We start from the raw sequence: 18,775 nt of genomic DNA, 5'->3' as shown, positions 1-18,775 counted from the left end.
CAATCTAATATAGTCCCTCCTCTTTTTTCAATGCTCGAACTACCCAACCTCCCCACATCATTTACTTAATTACCCTTTTTACTTTTTCTTTTTCCCCTTAAAATTAAATCCTTTTTCACCTTTTTCCATTAATCTCTATGCTTGCTTTGATGTTTCTATTAACATGGTTTGGGACAAATGATAACGTATTCTTCATCTTGTTTTGTATCTTGTCTTTGATCTTTGTGTTTGGTCTTGTTGATGGATGTCTGGCTAGCAAGGCAGTGGCTGTTAATTGTTGCCCTATCGTGGGACTATGGTGCCTAACTGGGGCAATTACATAGATACCATTATCAATGTGCCTCTACATATCTATGGAGTTCCAGAAAGTGGGCTAATTCTTTAATCATTTTTGTGGGTTTAAACAGTGAAATCAATGACATTAGCATATGGTTTGGTCCTACTATGGAGTGATTGCTGTAAACTTATTATTATTATTATTATTATTATTATATATTTTTTAAAAGAAACCCACAAATATATCTAGGCATGGGATTATTCAAGAATCAGTGGGGCCTGAGTCATCCTACTGCCATCTTCTTCTAAGACTGCTCTCAAGTACAAAAGATCTATTTCAACTTCTTGTCACAGATTTTACCCATCTCATGAGTACTACGTAAATCAACTGATTATTCACTGTTCCTTTGTTTCAAACTGACATGGACATTGCGTCAGTTCCAAGTAATTTTCCATGTGGCATGCTCGGATAGGGTATAAGGTGATTCAGAAAATAAAAACAAAAATTGATTAAAATAGAAAGGAAAACAAAGATAAAACCATAAAATACCTAACATTCATAGGAAAATTTGGGCAGCTGCAACGAATCAGCTTACATTCTCTTCTGCTAAAGGGTGAAGAAAGCTGAACCCAGAAAAAAAATCAGACACTTCTTCTGAGTTCATATATATATCATTCAGCCCATATTCTTTGTTCTATGACTAGGAAAAGAAAGGTAGAAATAAGAAAAGATAAAGAAAACCGTAGTGCTATTTGGGCTCCAACTTCTACCTTCCTCTAGCATGAGATTGAGCTAAAAAAATATGGAGCCCAAATGGCACTACCTGAGATTAAAGGGGAATAGGGAGGAAGATATATAGAGAGTCTACTAGTCCTAATAGCAGCAGAAGGAGTGCCTAGCTAGTCCTTTTTAACTGTTTCTTGTTTGAACTGTGTTCTCATGAAGGAAATCCAGCAACACAGTACTCTTGCATTTAGGGCACTTGGGATCATCTTCAGAGAGCATGACATACATAAGGCACCTTGGGCACCCCACAAGCACCATGGAAGTAGCCTCAGGGCTATTAGAGTATCGAAGGGTGTCATCTTGGTTTAGTTCGGATGACACGCATGAGCTTGGTGGTGATGTTGGTGACACTGTTGCTGATCGGTTTGGCGACTCCACTCGGGGATCAGCCCTTGGTGGCGAGAGGTTCAGCTTCAGGTCAAGCTTTGGTCCATTTCCATTTCTTCGACTCATGGTCTTCTTTCGTGTGTTCTTTGTGTAGTATATTTCACCTGTCTTAAAAAAGCAGAGCCAGACATGAAGGTCTCATGTTCAGCAAATTTTGGAACATAACAGAAGAACATATTAGGCACATGCATACAAGTGGAAAACAGAAGCATATATGTTACCTGAAGATTAAGGAACTTTTGCCAACCTAAGGGAAGAGGAAAAGGCTCTTCTAATTCAATATAAGAGCAAGAGAGGTTAGCGTATTGGAAGAGATTAAGAGTAAGTGAGATGGGTTGGCAAAGAGTGGTTAGGCTTGAACCATGTGTAGCAACTGTAGCACCCACAAAATGATACTGGTGGTGGTGGTGTTGCTGGGTTTGAACCTTCAAGGCCATTATATATAAGGGAAATGGAAAGGAGAGAGATGGGTTTTTATTTAAAGCTTAATTTAATTATGGGAGGAAGAGGTGGAGGGTGTAGGGTGTAGAGAGAGAGAGAGAGAGAGAGAGAATTGAATTGAATTGGTATTGAATTGAAGAAGTATTGGTGGAAGAAGAGTGTAATTGAGGCCAGGAAATGTATTAATGAATTGGAAAAATCCCAAGGAGTATTGCAGAAGTGGGAAAATTGGAGTAAATATTGGCAATTACAAATTGCAGCAAAGCCTTCATTCATTGCTATTAGAGTGGGAAAAGAGGGAGAGGGGTCGGTGTTTCAAAGTGCACAGGAAAAACCCCAATTGCTTTTAAGGCTTATGTTTTATAATTCCCTTTTTATTTATTTATTGGTTTCAAAAGAAAAAAGAAAAAAGAAAAATAAAAAAAGAGATAGAGAGTGTGAAGTGAAAGCAGCACCACCTAAGAAATTAATAGAAAACACCAAGAAATTAAATGTCAACTAAATAAAAAGGAACTATACAGCTAAACCATATTTAAATATGCAGCACTATACTATAAGAATTGAAAGCTAGAAGCACCACAATTATTTTATTCAAAACAAATATATATTGAATGACAACATCAAAATAACATAGAAAACAACAACAATTTAATTTTGTACCAAAACGAAAAAGAAAAAAAAAAGCAATACCTTTTAAAATATAAACATCTCACAGTCTCAAGTGGAAAAGGAAAATTAAAACCCCATTACCAGCTTTGTTAATTTGCTATCCTGTGGTTCAAAATCTACAAATTGCCAACACAATTCGATAAATTAAAAGACATAATCAGTGATTTTGAGTAGGATTTATTGAAATAACACTGAATTATTGTTAACATCTATGTGTTATTTCCAATTGTACTGAAATTAAATTTGTTCATGTTTTAGAAAACAAGTCACCTATAGAATTTTTAAAAAATAATTATCGAGTTTAATTTTGTTTTGGCACAGATTTTTAAGTGTAATCTTTTTTGCCCTTCTTTAAAAATAAATATGGAGAGATTTTTCTTTTGATATATATATATTCATAATAAATTAAGAATGTGTTAGGCAGAGTCTTTATAAGTGATAAAATATTATCTTAAAAATTTTATCACAGTTGCATGTTCATATTTTAATTAAATTAAAAAAATATTATTTATCATTTCATCTGTAAATTTTTTAGTATTAATATTTTTAGCTTAATTAATTTATGGAATTTTTAGTTTAATTAATTTGAAAGCTATTCTTGTACTTGATTTGATTTTTCTATTTTGTGGAAACAATTTTAGATATAGTTGGAATGATACCTTTGAATGTTTTAATATGGGATTCATATAAAATATGTTTTCGAGACGGACTTTAACCAACATGAATACTTGTTTGTTTTATTATAATTTTAGATTTTCAATTTCATGAGGAAGAAAAACAAATAATCATTAAATAATTTCAACTTCAAAGAATTTCGTTTCCCTTTTTTTCTGATATATTAGATATTCTTAGAAATTGTATAGTTAAAAAAGTTTAGTATATTGGTTTTATTACTAAATAGACACTTAATCAAAGGATTAATTACCTAATAACTAGAAAAATCTATTTAAGGAGAGTGCAAAATCTTCATTTTTCTATTATAAAGGTAAGGAGCCACCATAAAACTCTTTAATTATTATTGTGTATGTTCTTTTTTAATCGTTACTAATTATGAGAAATATCAAAAATTGTTCACACTTGTTGAAGCATTGGGTAAATTTCATTCATAGTCCTTAAATTTAGTTGTGTTTCCTATTATTATTCTTGTCAAGTTTAAGTTTTATCATTAAAATTTTTTATTTTAAATTCAAATAACCTAAATTCTTTATTTGAGAAGAAATGTTATTAAAGTTATCATGTGGCCCTTAAAATGTATTTTATATTTTTATGATTTTATAAAGTTTAAGATAGTATGTTATCATATCACATTTCAATAGATTTCTTTCAGAATCAAGCTAAAAGAATTTCAATATTACTAAAATTAAAATAACTGAATTTTTAAAAATCATAATGGAAAAAGAAGTTGGTTAAGACTAAGATTTAGCATGTTTTAGTTTTATTTGGTTATTTAAAAGTAATTAAGACTGGACTAAATTTCTATTCTTTTAAAATTAAAGAAACTAGAACCATATTAAACTAGAAATTAAACCAATTTTTTTTCTTGTTTCATTACAAAGTTAGTTACTTGGTTTCATTTTAGTTCAAACATACATACATGCAATCTTTTAATTATATTTTTTGAAAATCAATTGCTATTTTACAACCTAAAGACAAAATGAGTAAGAATAATCATTCCCCTATTAACCACAACTAACTATTTAATAAAAATAAAATGTTCATAATTCATTAAATACTCAATGTTGGAGAAATCAAACATCCAAAAAGGGATAAAATTAAATATCCAATAGGTAGGTATCAAATCATATATTAAGGTATGAAATCATGTAATTCATGACTTATCCTTTATAAATTCTGATTGTTGAGCAATAACCAATAGGAAAAAAAAGAAAGAATGGAAATTCTTAAATTTGTAAAATAAATTAATAAATAAATATGACATCAAACGAAAGATCAAACTCTTATTTACTGGTTAAGGAAAATTTAAGGAAGGACATAAGCATACATATTTAAGAAGAAAATTACAGCAAAGCCAATGTGCTGATAGTGGACCAGTGGCTGACTAGTTTAAGGACATATGTGTATTGATATGATTAAATAAATATATATTAAATCAATGTAATACTACACTCAATAATAATGTTTTTTTAAAAAAAAATCATTTTTTGCTCCTTGCATTTTTAACTTTTTATATAATTGCCCCATGTTTTTATTTGTTTACATTTGATTCCTGCAATTTTTACTTTTATTAACATTTACCCCTTATGCGATAGTAACAATTTACTGCTACCTGTTACATAGTAATAATTTGAAGTATGAATGTGAGAGGGGTAAAAGATGGATTTTTAAAAAAAAAAAAAATTATTTATAAATATTGTGATAAATTGAATTATATAATATTATTATTAAACAAAAAATTCCAAAAACAATCGTTCGCTGTATGATTAATAAGTTCAGTTTGTATGAAAAAATGATTCACATAGGAAACAATCAATAATTTGAATGGATTATAGAAAGGACTATTTAACCTAATAGAATTTCAAATTGAATTGAATTACCAAATAAAAATAATTAAAACGACTTATAATCCTGTTATTCTTTTAGTCAGTTCTAATTTCTTAATTATAGTGAGAGTTAAAATGAAATGCTTAACCAACAGGAACAACATATCAATGGATAACTCAGCATATCTATGTGAATACTTGACTCAGTGATGTAAGAAGCCATAGACAGTTCAGTTCTGCCTTCTTCAAAGAACTAAAAGAACCCTCAGGAGAAAAAAAAAAGTGAATCAAAACCTTATTCCAGAATCTGTTTATGGACCACTCTCACTTATCCTGCTATTGACATGTTATGTATATCAAATCATAATTATTTACTAGATTCATACATTAAATTGAAACTTTTAAAAATTTAAATACTTAATTATCAAATTTTAACAAGTTCACGTCATTCTTATAACTTTTCCTGACCAAAAAGTCTTAAAAGGCAATGTTAAATTAATCAAAATTAAAATCTTTCAACTTAAACATATATTTATTATTTGTTAAGATCTAAACATCTTCACATATTAAGCACTAAATGTTTCTATGCTTTTGTTTCACTTAACTAATTATAGTTTAATAAAATAAAAATAAATGTAAGCTTATTGAAAGGGCAAGAAAAACATTACAAAATTACACTTCTCAATATTGTCCTGTTTGAACTTCTAAAAAAAAGTAAATCTGCCATTAACTCTTTATTTTTTTTTTAAAATTAGTTATTAGAAAATAAGACATATTTTTGTTAAAATAAAGACCGCTTGATTGCTAAAAAATTCTTATATTTTTAATTTATTATTAAATTTAGCACATAATTTTAAATTTTTTATTGTAATATTGATTTCAATTTTAATTTTTAGTATATTAGTCAAATTTGCTGAAATGGTATGAACTTTAACGATAACAAAAAAGAGATGGGTCAATTTTAGAGTTGTTGACTCATCCGATTACTAATATATTATCACTTAAATATATTAATTATTTCTTTTCTTAACTTTAGAGTTTCTTTAATCTTATATGTTGAAACAATAAAATTTTAGTAATGAATCAGCAAATCCAATTGGTAAAACTCATCGGAATTTAAAATTGAAATTAATATTAAAATATGATGATAAAATTGAAAATCTAAAAATGGTGTAAAATTTCTTTTTAGCAATTAAACCAATAAAGGCCCCATAGAATTTTCTTAAAATGTGTTCTTTATATATTTAGATTAATTACTATTTAACTCATCAAATTATATCTGTTATACTAGTCAAGATAATTTTTTATAATATTAAAACTCACCAAATTTTTATATTATTGTTTTTCATTTAGATGCTAAGAGCATCTCCAAATGACTTTCTATATAAATTATAAAAAGTCATTTAATAAAATAAGACTCTAATACACTTTTTATTTTTTAAATATAAAATAAGAGTATCTCCAAATTCTTAAGTCATGCTCCTTCTCTATTATAGGAAGCATATGCAAAAACTAAGCTTTCAAGAAACTCCCTAATTCATCTTTCTTTTTCAAAATGACTTATAGCATCTCCAATGCACTTTTTATATATCATATTATAAAATGACACTTTAATGCACTTTTTATTCTTTAAATATAAAATAGAGACTTAATTTGACGATCTATATATAAAGAGTCAAACTTCACTCTCTACTTTATATTTAATAAATGTAATATAAATTTCTATGCACATGATTAATTGATATTTGTAATTCTTGTTTTTATATTGATAAAAAGTTAGAAGAAAATGAGAGAGAAATCAAAATATTTAATGCTTATAGAAATAAAAGTAAAATAAATAATAAAACATAAAGAGTGTATTGGGTTTAAATAAAATATTCTTTTATATTTAAATATTTTATAAAATACTTTTTATTATAAAAATTATGCTTTTTAAAATAAAGAAGAGATGCTCTTTAGAGCCACATTCTCTCTTTAAATTTTTAAAAAAGAAGAGAAAATGACTCTTTAAGTATATTATATTATTTTTTTTTCTTACTTTTTTTATTTTTTTTCTTTAACACTATGCATGGATAGATGGTAATTTAAGAGAAAGAGAAGTAAATAGATGAAGAAATAATTAGTAAATAGGGAAGTAAATAGATGAAGAATTAGATGCAATTGTGTTTGGTAATTAAGTATTTTAGAAGAAAAAGAGAATTGAAGAGGAATGATTCTCTTTCATTTCTCTTGTAGAAGTTGAAATTGATTATATTCCAATTTAGAGTGTACTCATGAAAAGAAATTAAAATATAATTAATTATTATTTTTATCTCTATGACTGAAATAAAAAATTTAAGATCAATTAATTCCCCTCTCTTTCCTTTAATGAAAATTTTTATGTAACCAAATACAATAAGATAAATACTTTTTCTTCCCTTCCCTTCAACTCCTTTTCCTTTTCTTTAAAATACCTTACATTCCCCTTCCCCCTTTATTGCCATGTATAGTATAAGAGTCACATCCTCTCTTATTATTTATTTTTTCTCTTTTTACTTTATTAATAAAAAATTAACTAGATAGTAAAATAGAGAGCATTCTTAAAATAACACATTTGAGGACACATTAAAATAGATAGTTAATTTATTTATAATTTAATAGACATACATATATAAGGTATTGTTGAGGACACTCTAAAGAGTAAATTTAGTTTCCTATATATTTTATTAATTGATATTTATTATTTTTTATATTTTTCTTTAAAAATGATTTTTCTTTCTCCTTCTAAAAAAAAGAAAAAAAATATAAAACATTAATGCTTGTTGGATAAAGCAAAGTAAAGAGACTATTGGACTCAAAGAAAGTTTTCTATTTTTTATAGTTAAATATAAATAAAAATACTCTTTATTAAATAAAAAAATACTTTTTAAAATAAAGAGCACCATCGAGGATACTCTAATACTATCTTCATCCGTAATTCACATAGTCAAAAACTAATTAATGAACGAATTTTATAGTTTTTAACAACTAAAACTACTATAAGATTAAAGAGGACCATTGAGGATGCTCTATTTTAAATAAAAATTAAAATATTTTATAGAAACACACTTTTATTCTATATTATAAATTTTTTGTAACAATGCCTTTTTAATTTAGAAATATTTATGATTTTATATTTTTAATTTGATGAATGTTTAAAATATGCAAGCAATCGTATATTCAAGATGTTATGTTTTCTATTATTTTATCACAAGTTTTAATTTCTTTATGAATAAAAGTTATTTAGAATGGTTAAGTTATTTTTTATTTATAAAATGTATTATTTTAATAACTTAAATTAAATTATATAAAAATTAATATTGTTGCTTTAACTAAGATTAGATTTATCTAAAAATAAAAAATAAAAGCAAGTAAATAATATTAAATAGTATATTTCATTAAAGACACTAACAATAATTTGTGCTAAATTTAAAATTTTACCCTAATCTAATACAAAACAAAAAAACTTAATACTTGATAAAAAGTTAAGGATTAAATTGTAATTTTTTTGGTCAATTTAACTCTTTGATTGCGATAATGTTGGACAAAAGGAGTAGTAACTAGTAACATAAAATTTCAAGGGTTTAATGTAATAAAAAGATAATATTCTGACTAGTGTAAAAGGTTTAATTTTTGGAGGTAAATTGTAATTAATCCTATATATAAGAGCATTTTTAATAATATCTTTTATTTTAGGGAGCATCATATCTATAATAATAAAATTTAAAAAGTAATTTTTTTTTATTTAAATCAAATGAATTCTTTATATTTTACTTTATATTTTATTTTTTTTTCTACATGTATTAATCGTTTTATTTTTTCAATTTTTATTAATATAAAAGAGTTACAATTATCAATTAATCAAATACAAATAACAAATCAATGCAGTTATTAAATTTAATATAGAGAATGAAATTTGACTCTCTAAATATAAATAATAAATTAATTTTTTATTTTATATTTAAAAAATAAAGAGTCTAGTCTTACTATGAAATAATTTTTTAAATAAAAAATTTGATATATATAAAAAAATGTATTAAAAAGTCCTTTCGTAAAATATAAAAAAGAGAGATGAAAAAAACCCAAGACTAGAGAAATTGTCCAGTTGTGTATGGGGGAACTAAAAGAAAAAAAAAAAGAATCTCTCATGTAAAAAATGGTACAATAGTGATTTAATTTTCAGTTTAATAGGAGCATTGAAGGTTGTCATTGAAAAATGCAACTTGAAATTAAAAGGTGTAGTTGGCTATAATTTACCACCATTAAACAATCTGATCTAATTTCCCTTTACAACATTGTTAATAATTGAAAAATGCAACCATTCATAAATTGTTTTTGCCTTAGATCTTTTGTTTTTTTGCATTATAGAATAGAAGATTGAATGGCAATTTAATTGACTATAGAATTATGCAATTTAATTGAAATTAAGACTAAAAATTTGCAATAAGTACATACTGTTATCTCACACCCACCTGCTGCCCAAATTGCATTATTTATACTCTTTTATGGATATTCAATTATTTAAGACCAACCCAACTGATAGTTTTTTTCTTTATCAAATAAAAGTAATTTTTCCCAATTTGATAATTAGTTTGAAAGCTAATTACAAAGTCAAAACATCAAGTGGAAGTGCACAAGGAAAACTTTCTAATTTTATGTATATATAGTTAGGTTTTTCATTTGGCAATAGCAAACTAATTTGGGTCAACTTCCTTTTTTTTATATTCTCTTTAAAATCCAAATTCAATAAGTTCAGCAGAGTCCAATTTCAATGGCATAAATGGCTGATATAAATACAAACTTATCTAAAACTGACTTAAAATTAAGGCAGAATTTATGCAGTTTGGCTTTTGGTGGCTCTCATTAAAGCACCAACTTAATATCCATTTACTCAAGCAGCTCACAATTTATTATATTTAACCAAATGACCACTTCCTTTTCAATTCAAAGTTTCTTCCTTTTTCTTTTCTTTATTAACATTTGTATTTAATATATGTTATTGATATGGGTTTGAAGGATTTGACCATAGAATAAGCTGTGATTATCTCTTCTAGAAGGTAAGGAAGGCAAAAAAGAAAGAAAAAAATAAAAAGAAAAACTTTAATTTGTGTTTTTCGAATAATGTATTTTTTTCATTATCTTTTTATTCATAGGATATGTTAATTGCCATAGAACAGGAGTAATTGTACCGTTATACTCTATTATAAAAATGATAAATTCATATTAATATTTTTCGATGATAATTTTTAATATTTTAAGGTAAAAAAAATGAATATAAATAGTCAATTATACTTATTAAAAAATAATAATTATGAATATATAAAAATAGTTTATCATAGACTTACTAATATATTAAAGATTTCACATATATATATATTTTAAATATTTTAGATGTAAATGTAATAATTTTTTTATTTATTCACTAATTTTAATGTTACTAAACTGAATTGCCTTGCAATATTATTTTTTTTCATTGTAAAATATTAAAAATTGTTATTGAATAATATATTTAAAAATAAGTTAAAATCATAAATATTTATTTTAATATTTTAAAATAATTAAATAAATAATTAAAAATATAAAATTTAAGATTTAATTAATAATTGCGCTATAAATATAAAAGAAGAGCACGACTGTTACTGCTCATAAATCTAATGTCTGAACTGCCTAAATTACCCCTACTTTCTTTCTAAGTTCCAGCTTCTACAAGGTGTTATAAATTACAGATCTACCATTTGAATAGTCTTGTTCCCTTTTTCTTTTGATGCCCTAATTCTCTAATAAATCTTAAAAGCTCCTCATTCATTTCCCATAATTTTACAAGTTTGCCATTCAAAATTTTCAATTTTTGTCTGATTTAACTAGTTCTAAAAGGTACTTCACTCTTTATATAGCTTAAAACAAGAAATTGCTCGAAAATCTCTCGATGATAAATTTCTCATTCTATTAAACATTCTTGTATTTTAGTATTTCTGACGTGTTTTTTATTAGCTTCACTTGTAATTAGCTTCTTATAGATTGAAATTCTATATTTAAATCGATTTCATTCTCGAGTTGAATGCTAAGGTCTAGAATTCGACCACATCCTAGGTGTGGCCTGTAACCAGGATTCACACAAGTAATCATATCTGTACTCTAGGTTCACTGTTCTATTATTATATTTTGTCACTAGACTGCTACAAGTATTAAATTTTTCATTAAAATATTTAAGGTTTTTAAGAAATTTTAGAGTAAATGTTCTAATTTCAAGCTATAACAACTAAATGGTTTCATTTGTAAACACCTCAAAGGCGAGGATACAAGAAAATCATAGGATTAAAACCTAATTTGAACCAACAAATTAAATATCAAAGAAACCCTAAACATATATCAAATTTACCAATTTGAAACACGGGGCAATACTCAAGCTATGTAAGCCTCTCTACCATTGTCATGGAGACTTCCTCTCCATAAAGATCACTACTGAAGCAATGTGATTATGGAACCTTTCTAAGCACAATTTGACTATGGACATTTGCAATTATAATAGTGTTTTTTTTTTTTCTAAAGATTCTGCTTGTATTTAAAACTTATGATAGTCGTACTGGAATACAATAATTGCAACTCTTATCTTCTTCCATATTATACATTTTTTTAACGAGCTTTAGACCCTTAAGTGTGCATGCAATTTCCTATAATGATATGCAGATAATTAAATGTATCTTATCTTCTGTCCTTCTGTATTATTATTATTATTATTATCATTATTTTTGCATATCAATTAATAATCTCTTAAGAAAATGAGGGATTGAGAGTAAATTTCTCTTTAAAAATTGATGTTTCTCATGCCTTATAGCCTTCTATCCATATGCACCCTTGAGCACGTCTGGGATTGTATGGTCAATAGTGTCTTTTGACCCTACTCGTGTAAATTAAGAGAACTAAAAATATACATGTAAATACATACTCCTTTTTTAGCTTGAGAATTAAACCTTCAATAACGTAAATAAAACTTATGTAAAAAGTGATTGAATTAGTAAAGATGAAGAAGAAAATTTAATTTTGTAGGCTGAAGTTTATTTAGTATTGAATATGACATGGCAAATCCTTTTACTTATATTAACAATCTTTCTAAGGAATGGGAATGTAGGACAATAAAATAGTTATTTCCAAAATGGACTTGCCTAGCTTTTTTGGGTTCACAAGGGCTCTAACCGGAGATCCTCTTCAATTGGAACTAAACTATCATATTTATAATCTTCGCCTTTTATTTTCGGATTGAATAGTTGAGATTTTATTAAGAATTTGAATTTAAATTTTTAAAAATAGATAGTTATCTTTTAGATGATAATTTTCAATCATTGATTATAAATTTAATGGTTAGAATTGTATAAACATGACCTATCAATTAACGTTAACATGAGAGGATCTTAATCCAATATATATTTATAGCTAGTACGGTGGACGGCAAATTTCCTTTCTTAAAAAGAGGAGGAAGAAAAGATAAGGTAACAAAAAAATGATCACTTATCGTTCTTAGTTCTAGGTTTCCTTAATATATTTGGTGAAGGTGCGTGTATGATTATTAACTTCACTTGGTTAGATTAATTGGTGTAGCTCAATCAGTACTGCAGTCGTCTATGGAGCTGTGAGATCTCAATCTCGAACTCCACTTGCGAACAATATACAAATATATATAGTAAGAAGAAGTCAGTGTGTTTTCATTCTGTTATACAATTTGATCTTAGTCTCCTGCAATTGTTAATAGTTGAAAATTAAACTCATAGGTTATCTGATTTGCATGTCTTTGGGCTGCATTGAATTTCCATGAGAGACACTTCTCTTAAATTTACAAGTAGAAAAGAATGAAAAGTTAGAGGAGGCATTAATGATGTTATTATCTAGTGAGAAAGATCGATGGCAACAGATTAGCATCCCGTGATTAATTCCTTCTTTAAAGCATTAAAAGGGAAATTTGGTTATGAAAGTGAGACCACTATATTTTATTTTATTTTTCATGGGCATGGCAAACACTTTGATTGAGGCTATTTAGGGTTTAGAATTTGCACATGTTCTGTTTTCATCAAGGGACTGCTAACTACTGATATAAATTGCATTATGTGTCATTAAGTTAATTCTGTTGGGGAGGTGGGTAAGGTTATAATTTATTTATGGTTGATCTGTCCAAGAAATTAAGAGTGGCATCCACCTTTTGCTTCAAGATTGAGACTGGGTTTAGATGGAGATAGGGATTTACTTCCATGTGGAATTATTTCCATGACTGCTATCAGGATTTCATTTAAATGTCCTACTTAACAATTTTACTGGGATTCTTCCACCTGATGAAAACCATTTTTGTTTATTCTTCTTTTCAATTTTTCCCCTTCACCAGCTGGTGACTCAATAGAGATTAGCATAGAGAAAAAAAGGATTACAGATTGCTTTCTTCTACCAAAACTGTGATAGAATATTCTATTGAAATTTTGTCTTAATTACTAGAAAAGATAAATTCTCATCCTTAAATGGTTACATCCATATTAGAGTTTGGGGTCTATATGATATTCGACTTTACCATCAGAATATTGTAGAAATGGTATGTGATTAGTAGCTAACAAAGTCTCATCCATAGCATCCAATAGTTGGGGGAAAGCAGCACTCACTTAGTAAAGTTTCATCCACAGGCACCCATGAAACCTTGGTTCAGGCTTTAAATTATTTCAAAGATGTAAGTTCAGTCATTTTGGATGGATGTCAACAAGTCAAAGCCAGTTTCCTTTTCCTTTTTTCTTTTGTTTCTGGTAATGGGTCAACAAGTATATTACAGGAAGTTGGCAGGTTGTAGACATTCTGTTAAGGTTATCCCTCGTATACTCATTTCCTTAAAATCAAGCCAATCACGTACACACAACAATACCTAAGATAAATTAGGTCCCCCTATTAGATATCAGAGAGGCCAGATAGAGAAATTTATTAGGTAGATAGATCCCTTCCTTTCACAGGCACTTGACCCACAAACTTATCTCAAAGGGAAATGCATACACTCCTCCTACCTAATAACTCCGACACCATATAACAGATTTAACCGATAATAGATCATAACATGAACATAAAGAATTCAGCTAAATAATCATCAATCTGAACCCTCTTCTTGACTGGAATGTTAATCATCTAACTTTTCTCTTAGATGGTTGAGACATTAAATTGACCCACCCAATCTAAAGTAGATTTCCTTGATACATCGCATCAATTATTCAGTCATTCAAAAGATACACCAAGAGCCCTTCAAATTCTCACCTTATGAATAGTACACATAAATTGCAACCAACAGTGCATGTTCTACTAATAAATATTTGAGCTTTTGAAGTTATAGCTGCAAGTTGTCATAAAAATAAAGACAATTGATGGGAACTAAAGAGTAAAGGCTATCCAGAAATGGTAGCAAGAATAATAACCATACTAACTAAATGCATCTGCACATAGTAATAAATTGACAGTTGAGTAGAAGTTAAACTGGTAGGCCAAATCACAATTATTCTGTGCTGGTGATCAAGGGAGCAAGTAAACAAAATGAAATTCTTGAATCTCACAAGAAATGCAGCAGCATCACAGAAATTAAGAGTTGGGATGAAGGTTGTTTATATGTTTGTTCATTTTCAAGGCTAAATTTGATAGGCACTAATAATTTTTATTCCACTGCGATGACGACTTTGAAGAAGAGCCAAAGCAACAGCATAAAAACTGGACAAGATCCAATGGAAAATCATCTATGTATGCCCAAAAACAGTATCTATATCCCTGACATGTCACATGAGAGTCGTGCATAACATGCTCCTACATGATGATGGCCCTTTTCTTTTCAACTTCAAACTAATGCAAGTTTCTTAGACTCAAGTATAAGTATAGTAGAAAAAAAAAATTCCCAAGTGGGACTTGCCATAGGAGTTTCTTGCTAATTTGAACTGTAAGAATTTCATTTCTATGTCTGCACATCCTTATACAACAGAATTTTAAGGTAAAATGAAGGGTTAAGTAAATTTGAACAGAAACAATTGGACATGCGCAGTAGACCAGTTCAGAAGAAAGGCCATGCCATTTGGTAGTGAGAATGTGAAATCAGATAGACCAGAAACCACAACCATTGTAATAGGATTGACAGATGTATAATTTAAAGTCTCAGTTGCTTGAGACCTAGCGAAACAGAGATCAACAATGCCACATGCACAAAGATCTTTGAAGTAGTATTGGCTCATCAGTTTCTACTCCAAAGCAGAAAATATCTACAACCTGCTACAGAAAGATTTCATCCACCAAATCATTTGGGTTCAGTTTGTGCAACATAGTGGCGACATGGATTAAAATTGCATTATACAAATCAACTTAAATAATGTAACCATCTTCACAGAATTTGATTTGCTGAGCAACAAAGATAAAGGTTCAAATATTTGCACGTACCAAGCATTTTTTTTGTTAAATGTGCATTATCCATGTCTAGTCCTCCAAGATCGGTTGCTGCTCCAGCTCATTCAAGTGTTCAGCTTCATTCACAGGCATTGCAGTGCCATTGGCAACATAATTTTCACTTCTGCATTGTATCAACTGTTCCTGAAGACTCCGGACCAGCTCATTAAGTTTCTGAATATTCTTTTCTTGAGAGAGGATAATCTGCAGCAAAGTTGAGAGCCCATAGAGTTAACATAGACAAAAAAACAAAAATTATAAATCTTGACTAACTGTTGGATGACCTGGAAACTCAAGCTATCCAGTCAGACTGAAAGAAAATCGACATTCAAATATGGAAGAAACTAATTTATGTTAAGAATTTTTTAACCAATAAAAAAAATAAAGAAAAGAGAGAAAGCAAACACAAGGAAGATAAGATTACGCGAAGTGCATTAGTGAGAAATTAATACTGTTGAACAATGCAAAAATATCAGGAAAGCTTGGGATAGAATTCCCAGTGAGAAGAACTCCTACAGTAAGCATATATTCATCAAGGATTCACAAATATCAAAAGAGAAAAAGAAAGTCTGAGAAAAACCGTAAGAAATTTCCAACTACGCTATGAAAGATAATTTGTAATCTAAAAATGGCATGAACTATGATTAGATAATCCTTGTCAATGAGTAATTATCAGAGAGTACTAAAATTGAGTAGTCCAATAACTGTTTCATGCACATGTGGGAGAACAAAACTATCATCACTACCAAAATTTCATTTTGTTGCTATACGCCAGAAAAATAAACAATTACTAAGAAAATGAACAATTGAAAAGATAAACATTTGACAAGGGCACAGATAGGAAAGGTCCATAACAGCAAGCTACTAAGTACATCATTGGACAAAATTTATAAAAGAGAAATCCTAGAAAAAAACTTAATTGAGTGTCTAATCATCCATGAAGTGTGAATCTCCTCAATGACTCAAAATTAAATTCTTCCCTTAAAAAAAAACACCAATCTACAGGGTCTTTTCAGTTATGAGAAAAAGAAAAATTGAGAAGAAAAAGCTTAGCTACTTCTGTCAAATATTAAAAGTTGTTGGGTACAGGTGATCCAATTCTATGAAAGGTTGTAGAGGTCAAATTGCAATGTTGGCATGACTTGAGAATAAAAGTGAAAGTCTGTTGATACTCTGGATTAATTGTATTTGAGATTCTTGCTTCAGGGAAGATACAAGAGTTGTTTTTTTTCTTCTTTAGAAGTAAAATATTAGGTTCGCTTGTGGCTTTCCTCCCCAAGAGAAAGCAACCAGGTTTTCTAGGATTAAGACTTGCATGATTAGCGCAGTCTTAACACATGCACATGATGAGCAGGCATATCGTAATCAACAGTAATGATAGGTTTCTGTTTCCCAAAATGTCTGAATGTGTTTCCTGATCTTTCATAGGAGATTCTTTGTATGCCTGTATCCAATCAATCCTGCCATCTTCTTGCAGTCTAACCAAGTTTAATGGAGCTCTACTTCCCTAAGGTTTATGTGGATTTAATAATCTTAGCACCTTGTACTTCTTGTAACTCTCTTCTTCTCCTCAATCAATCCTTTCTCTATGAAAGAATATAAAGAAGAATAAGCAGAAGTAGATGAAACTTGTTATGATATTCACTTAGCGTGGTCAAAACGATTAAACAATCTGACAACAGACTTATTCAACAGAGGCCAGATTCCAAAGGTACCGTCTTCATTGTACCAAATATAAACCAAAACCAACTTCAATCCTGATCTAACTAGGATGCCCGGATTTTGAGAAAGTTCTACTTCTAACAACTATTAAATCCTCTTTTTTACATCACAACCCACTAGTGGACTACACAATAACTCAGGTAATTACATTAAAAAGTAAATAACTTCAACTTCATCTTCAACTTGAACTTCAACCCCTTAGATATATTTATTCAGTTTTGATGCAAATCAAGTTAACAAAAGTAACAGTTAGCCTTAAGAAATAATTCCACAAAAAAAAAAAAAAAAAAAAAATGGTAACATCTATAAATAAATAAATTTTTGTGAGAACCTTTTCTTTAACAGTTTCTTCTCTTCTGGAATGAAATTGGTCCGTCCTTGAAATAGTAGTTGGAGTGGCTTCAATCTCAGTCCCAAATTGCTGCTTCCATTCAAATTGAGATGTGAATACAATTAACATTACCATAAATACCAGTACCCATGGCCTCGACATTCTTTAAATCCAGCAGCTTTCGCACAATAATCTGCTCATATCATAACCAAAAGAAATAAAAAAAAAAAAGAAAAAAAAGCAAGTTTCAGTTAAAAGAAAAAGAAGAAAAATCAAGAAAAGGGTGATTTAGAGGTGTCAGTTTCAAGATCAGATCGCTGACCTGACTAATAAGAGCGGCATCTGCAATGGTGCTCGTTGTCTTCTAAATTGGTTTCGTTGTCAAATTTTTTCAAGAGTATAAAATCACTGGAAACTCTATCAGTGTCTTACATGTTAGCGACTAATTCGACGCTGCATTTTCCTTCCACTTGTCTTTTGGAATTTGTACTTTTGACCCCCAATTTTGTAAAATTCTTGTGATTAAGCCGAATCCAGTCGAGGTCACAGTAGAATTGTAATATTTTCACAGTAAGTCTTGAAGAAAATTTATACCTTCATAATAACAGTTATATGATGATAAAAAAAAAAAAAAAAACTATTATACTACGTTAAGTATAAAATGGACTAAAATATTTATATCAAAGTTATTTGATATAATAATTTATTATTCTGATTTGACATCTTAGACTTTTAAAGTAGATTTTGAAGATTAACAATATAACATAGATTAATCTAATTTTTAGAAATAATAACTATTGTTTTAATGTTTATATCTTGATTTCCACATATTCTATACTATGTATACTTTACCTCCATATTACTTATAATGAGGATAATTAAATTAAAATAAAATTATTATTTTTTATAGTAATAAAATTAAATAAAAGAAATTATTGTCATAACTCAAAATATTAAGAGATGAAATTTAATTTGATTTAATCGAGTTTAATTTTTCTTACTCGAACTCTGACTAATTTAAAATTTAAATGATATCAGAACTTGACTTAACTTGTTTAAGTTTATTAACATCAAATTAAACTAGATTAATTTGAGGTTGTATGAAAAGAGGGAAAATAAGATATTTACTTGATTAATATTATGGATTTTGATCAATCCATCACAGCCCAGGACTGATTTGATCATATGCCTAGGCGGTTGGGGTTC

The 18,775-nt window shown here is 28.4% G+C and overlaps 2 protein-coding genes across 5 annotated transcripts; both read right to left on the bottom strand.

The window, feature by feature from the left end:
• Positions 1–810: 810 nt before the first annotated feature.
• LOC8271118 (protein GL2-INTERACTING REPRESSOR 1) lies at positions 811–2,219 on the bottom strand. 2 transcript variants are annotated; one of them, XM_002530120.4, is made up of 2 exons: positions 1,672–2,219; positions 811–1,558 (listed from the first exon to the last, which is right to left on the bottom strand). In XM_002530120.4, the coding sequence occupies exons 1-2, from the start codon at positions 1,885–1,887 to the stop codon at positions 1,187–1,189; spliced, it is 588 nt and encodes a 195-aa protein (XP_002530166.1). In that variant the 5' UTR covers positions 1,888–2,219; the 3' UTR covers positions 811–1,186. The 2 variants fall into 2 exon arrangements, with proteins under 2 accessions (XP_002530166.1, XP_015581463.1); XM_015725977.3 differs by having other exon boundaries at positions 811–1,554; positions 1,672–1,810.
• A 12,789-nt stretch (positions 2,220–15,008) lies between these two features.
• On the bottom strand, positions 15,009–18,130 carry LOC8271119. Of its 3 annotated transcripts, none has more exons than XM_048379817.1 (4): positions 18,002–18,130; positions 17,570–17,762; positions 15,511–15,720; positions 15,009–15,342 (listed from the first exon to the last, which is right to left on the bottom strand). In XM_048379817.1, exons 2-3 carry the CDS (start codon positions 17,729–17,731, stop codon positions 15,547–15,549), a joined length of 336 nt encoding a protein of 111 aa, XP_048235774.1. In that variant the 5' UTR covers positions 17,732–17,762; positions 18,002–18,130; the 3' UTR covers positions 15,009–15,342; positions 15,511–15,546. The 3 variants fall into 3 exon arrangements, with proteins under 3 accessions (XP_048235774.1, XP_015581464.1, XP_002530167.1); XM_015725978.3 differs by having other exon boundaries at positions 15,009–15,345; positions 17,892–18,052; XM_002530121.4 differs by having other exon boundaries at positions 17,892–18,052.
• Between the last annotated feature and the right edge of the window lie 645 nt (positions 18,131–18,775).

The sequence above is a fragment of the Ricinus communis genome, chromosome 10 (assembly GCF_019578655.1).
Source record: "Ricinus communis isolate WT05 ecotype wild-type chromosome 10, ASM1957865v1, whole genome shotgun sequence".
NCBI lineage: Eukaryota > Viridiplantae > Streptophyta > Magnoliopsida > Malpighiales > Euphorbiaceae > Ricinus > Ricinus communis.
Note: the sequence above shows the minus strand (reverse complement) of the source record. Positions and strands in the feature narration are given on the sequence as shown.

Bases quoted from the DNA above. Each gene is read 5' to 3' on its own strand.
- LOC8271118 (XM_002530120.4), bottom strand. From the start codon at position 1,887: ATGGCCTTGAAGGTTCAAACCCAGCAACACCACCACCACCAGTATCAT. The intron at 1,559-1,671 runs GTAACATATATG...TGCTTTTTTAAG, and splicing joins AAAAGTTCCTTAATCTTCAG to ACAGGTGAAATATACTACAC.
- LOC8271119 (XM_048379817.1), bottom strand. From the start codon at position 17,731: ATGTCGAGGCCATGGGTACTGGTATTTATGGTAATGTTAATTGTATTC. The intron at 15,721-17,569 runs GTTCTCACAAAA...ACTTTGCTGCAG, and splicing joins AAGAAACTGTTAAAGAAAAG to ATTATCCTCTCTCAAGAAAA.